The sequence below is a fragment of the Penaeus vannamei genome, chromosome 40 (genome assembly GCF_042767895.1).
Source record: "Penaeus vannamei isolate JL-2024 chromosome 40, ASM4276789v1, whole genome shotgun sequence".
NCBI lineage: Eukaryota > Metazoa > Arthropoda > Malacostraca > Decapoda > Penaeidae > Penaeus > Penaeus vannamei.
In genome coordinates, this window is record NC_091588.1 from 11,476,909 (window position 1) to 11,481,603 (window position 4,695).

Sequence of the window (4,695 nt, forward strand, 5' to 3'; positions counted from 1 at the left end):
TCCATTTGAATTCTTTCTTAGGACTCAATAGATCTGTTAATGGTTTGGCTCCGTCAGCAAAGTTTGGACAAAACCTACGGTAGTACCCAGCCATACCAATGAATCTTTGAACTGCTCTTTTATTCTTAGGTACAGGTAACTCACCGATAGCTTCAACCTTGGCTTTAACTGGAGCAACCTCTCCTCCTCCAACCTCGTGACCGAGATACCTCACCTTAGCTTGTGCAAACTCACTCTTGACCAGATTAACAATGAGCCCGGCATCTTGAAGGCGTTCAAAGAGGGATCGCAGTGTTGCCACATGGTCCTCCCAGTTACGGCTGTAAACTACAAGGTCATCTATGTATACCTTTACCCCTTTGAGATCCCGTATTATCGAACCCGTCAGCCACTGAAATGAGCTAGGCGCATTCTTCAAACCAAATGGAAGCACACAATAGTTATAAAGCCCATTAGGGGTCACAAACGCTGTTATCTGCTTCGCTTCAGGTGATAAGGGCACCTGATAATAGCCCTTCAGGAGATCAATTACAGTGATGAACTTGGACTCTCCAATGGCATCTATTATATCCAATATTCTAGGCAAAGGATAGCAGTCCCCTTTAGTGAGTTCATTAATCCTCCTATAGTCTGTCACCATTCTCCAACCCTTAGATTTTGGCACAAGTGCGCAGGGTGATGCCCACTCACTCTCACTAAGTTCGGCAAGACCATTTTTGAGTAAAAAGCTTACCTCCTCTTCCATAATTTTTGCTTTGTAAGGAGACATTCTATAAGGTGCTTGCTTGACAGGAATAGCCCCGTCAACAAGCTTTACGTCATGGGTCACCAGGTGCGTCTGTCTCGGTATATCTCCAAGAACATCACTAAACTGCTGAAGCACACACAAGATATCTTGCTGCTGTTCATGGGATAAATGAGAAATTTTAGAGTTTGGATTTTTCAGAATGTCACTATTTTGCAATTTGAACCCAACATCGCCCACATCAAAGTCTCTCTCCATCTCAGGTGAAGCGGCAGTATCTCCCCGCTCTTCAGGAACAAAGATCGCACACAAGGCACTGGCAGCTTCCGGTCTACGTGGGTGATATTTCTTAAGGAGATTGATGTGAACCACCTTTTTCTTTTTCCTGCAACCCGGAGTAGCAATTACATAATTAATGTCATTAATTTTCTCCAGTACTTTGAAAGGTCCCTGATATTTTGCAGTTAATGGTTGTTTTCTAACAGGTAAAAACAATAGCACTTTTTCCCCAATACCAGATTCTCGTTCAATTGCATTTCTATCATATGTTCCCTTCATTGAGCACTGTGCTCTTTCTAAATTCTTATGAGCAAATTCTTGAAGATGTTGCAATCTGGTCTTCATTTTTACCACATAATCACTTAGAGACCCTGAATTTTCAATACCTATCCAGCTTTCATACAATAATTTCATGGGTCCGCGGATGTCTCTCCCAAATAACAATTCATATGGTGAAAACCCGAGACTCTCCTGCTTAGTACATCTTATGGCATACAACAATAAAGGCACTCCTAGATCCCATTCACTGCCCGTTTCATGACAATATTTCGTGAGCATACTCTTAAGTGTTTGATGGTACCTTTCAAGGGCAACTTGCGTCTGTGGCCGATAAGCTGTGGCACTATACTGCTTAACGTGTAACAATTTCATTACTTCCTGAAACATTACTGACCAAAAATTGCTTCCCTGATCGGACTGCAATACACGTGGCATACCATACTGTGTAAAAAATTTGATCAAGACTGGGACGATAGTACGAGATGTAGCTCGTTTCAAAGGAATTGCCTCGGGGTACCTAGTACTGGCACACATGAGGGTAAGTAAAAACCTATTTCCGCTCTTTGTTCTGGGAAGAGGTCCAACGCAATCAATGATTACCCTTGAGAATGGTTCCTCAAATGCAGGGATAGGCTTAAGAGGTGCAGGTGGGATAACTTGGTTAGGTTTACCAACCCTTTGACAAATATCACAAGTTCGACAATATCTCGTTACATCTGACGTAACACCTGGCCAATAAAAATATCTGAGGACTTTATCGAGTGTCTTCTTGATACCCAAGTGCCCTCCACCCAAATCGTGAGCCAAACTAATAACTTTAGGTCGATAACAAGTTGGTACCACCACTTGAAAAACTTCGTGCCACGAATCGGTTGCCGGTACTTCAGGTGGTCTATATTTCCTCATCAATATCCCTGAATTTGGATAATACCCTGATGGCAATGACTGAACCTCTGATTTTGACACGGCTCTATTACGTAGTGACCTTAGAGATTCATCAGATTTCTGGGCCTCAATTAGCATTCTACTGGTTATAGAAACCTCATCAACGTTAATTACTTCCCCAATATCGTCAGTTCCCTCAATAACAGCTACATCATTTACCTCAACAGCAGCTTCATCATTTACCTCAACAGCAGCTTCATCATTTACCTCAACAGCAGCTTCATTACCAAATAGACATTCAAGACCAAGCTCATTCTGACCAACCCTTCTATCAGATAGCCTTGGCAACTTCTTCGCCTGACTTCTCGTTACAGCACATGCTGGAAAAAGTCCTGGATTAATTCTTGCAACATCTACAGCAGGATCATAAGCAACTGGGGACGGACAAACAACAGGATTAGGTAGCAGTCGAATCCCCGCAATATCATTCCCCATCAAAAAGGATACTCCCTTAATAGGCAACGAATCATGAACACCTACTACAACAGGTCCACTCACCAAATCCGTCCTCAGATAAAGCTTACAAAGGGGCACTGTAACGCACCCTCCAAAACCTTCCACTACCACATACTTCCCAGTGTATGCATCCTCCAGAAAAGGAACTGCCTCTTTCAAAACGACACTATGTGAAGCACCAGTGTCACGAAATACAGACACGGGAACAGAAGGACCAGCTTCATCTAAGGCCATGGAACCAGAGAAGATGAAAGGCTGAAATGAATCATGATCGCTCGAGGTACGCTGCGACAGATCCTGGACATTGTCTGTTGATACAAAGGTGTAATTAGCTACATTTTTAGGCTCTGACGCTTGTCCCTTCCTCATCAATTTAGGGCAATTCGCCTTAATATGGTCGGGTTTCTTACAGTAAAAACATCCAGACGACCATCCAGAACCCGTCCCTTTACCATAGCCACTTTTCTTTGCCACAAAGTCAGAATTCAAGCTATTCTGCCCAACAGACTTACCATCCACAGATGGAGCGAATGCGGAGGGGTGAGAGCATTTACTTACATTTACTTTACTTTTAGAAATCAAGTTAAAATTCTCAGGTAACAAAGCTGCTCTCTCAACGGTACTGACTTCGCGCCATATACTCTACAAATGACTGGTTCTGTTCTTTAATACAATTTCGAAAACGGTTTCTATAATACTCAGCACTTAGCTGATACGCTTTAAGAATTGCATCCTTCATGGTGTCATAGTCGGACTGATGTGATCCAGCCAGAGAGAGATAGACAGAGCGCCCCTTTCCTTTCAGACTCGACTGAACGAGTATGGGCCAGTAGTCACGTGGCCATTTCAAAGTGCTTGCCACGTGCTCAAACTGCCCGAAAAATTCCTCTGGGTCAGATTCATCAAAATTTGGGACAAACCTAATAACCCTGGAGGGATCAAAATCAAGCTCCTGCAACTGTAGCTCCCTCTTTCTTTCCATTAATTGCAACTGAAAATTTCGCTCTCTTTCTCTGTCTTTCATCTTCTCCCTTTCCAGCTCAATTTCCATTACCCGTAAACTCTTATCATCAGACTCACACAACATCAATGCGTCATCTTCAAGCAAGCCAGATGATCCTAAATGAGCAATAACCGCCTTCTTAATTTCATTCTTACGCCATGCTGCTCGAATTGTTACGTTAAAATGCCGAGCTAATTGAACCCAGTCGGCTTTCTTTACTTCACAATCCTCAATAGCCTCCAATGAAGGACTTTCTACAAACTCGTCGAACTTAAATGCACTCATAATTAATGCAAAACGAATTTATAAAACATCCAAATAAGAAAATAATTACAATGTTTCAGTTTCTATGGTCAGGCCCCCATATGTTATATCTAGGAGTAGGTATTAGTCATTATTCAATAACATTTTCATTTTTGTTCATTATACTCATTAATTATTATCTCATTCCATATGAAGGAATTTCCTTCGTAAATCTCAAGTTAATTCATCATTTCCAGTAACCACAGGATTCATCACAAACAGTTACCAATAACAAAGGTTTATTATTAATAGAAAAAATATGAAATGAAATAAATATAACAATTAATGTGAAACTAAAACAATAACAAATCCATGCTTCATTTGGCCGGAGCAGCCGTCTCGCAAACAGATATTCATATATCTTTACAATCAGCAGATTTTACCATATTATACTTTCGTATCTGGATGCATGTTGGAACAAAGCATACCTCTAAACATTTAGACAAAGTTTACCATATATATAACCCTAGGAGTGCCCTATAAGCATGTACCCGCAGAGAACTCCTTACCTCGTCACCGCCCCGCAGTCACTGCCCATACCCAGAACTGTCAAAAACAGCTGATCACTAGAAAACGGGAAATCAAACCTTATCAGGAATACTTCGTTAAACGTGTTTACATGGATAACTTTCCTGTTTTACTAAAGTATAGTTCCGTATATGTTAGGACTATATAACAGTAGCTC

The 4,695-nt window shown here is 41.4% G+C and overlaps 1 protein-coding gene across 1 annotated transcript in view; it reads right to left on the minus strand.

The window, feature by feature from the left end:
• Positions 1-3,992, minus strand: part of LOC138860241 (uncharacterized) — a 5,281-nt gene extending 1,289 nt beyond the window's left edge. Inside the window, exons 1-2 of the mRNA XM_070117440.1 lie at positions 3,332-3,992; positions 1-3,012 (exon numbers count right to left, since the gene is read on the minus strand). The exon at positions 1-3,012 is cut by the window's left edge and continues 456 nt beyond it. Coding sequence (XP_069973541.1) covers positions 1-3,012; positions 3,332-3,992 — 3,673 coding nt within the window. The remainder of the gene's footprint in view (positions 3,013-3,331) is intronic.
• Between the last annotated feature and the right edge of the window lie 703 nt (positions 3,993-4,695).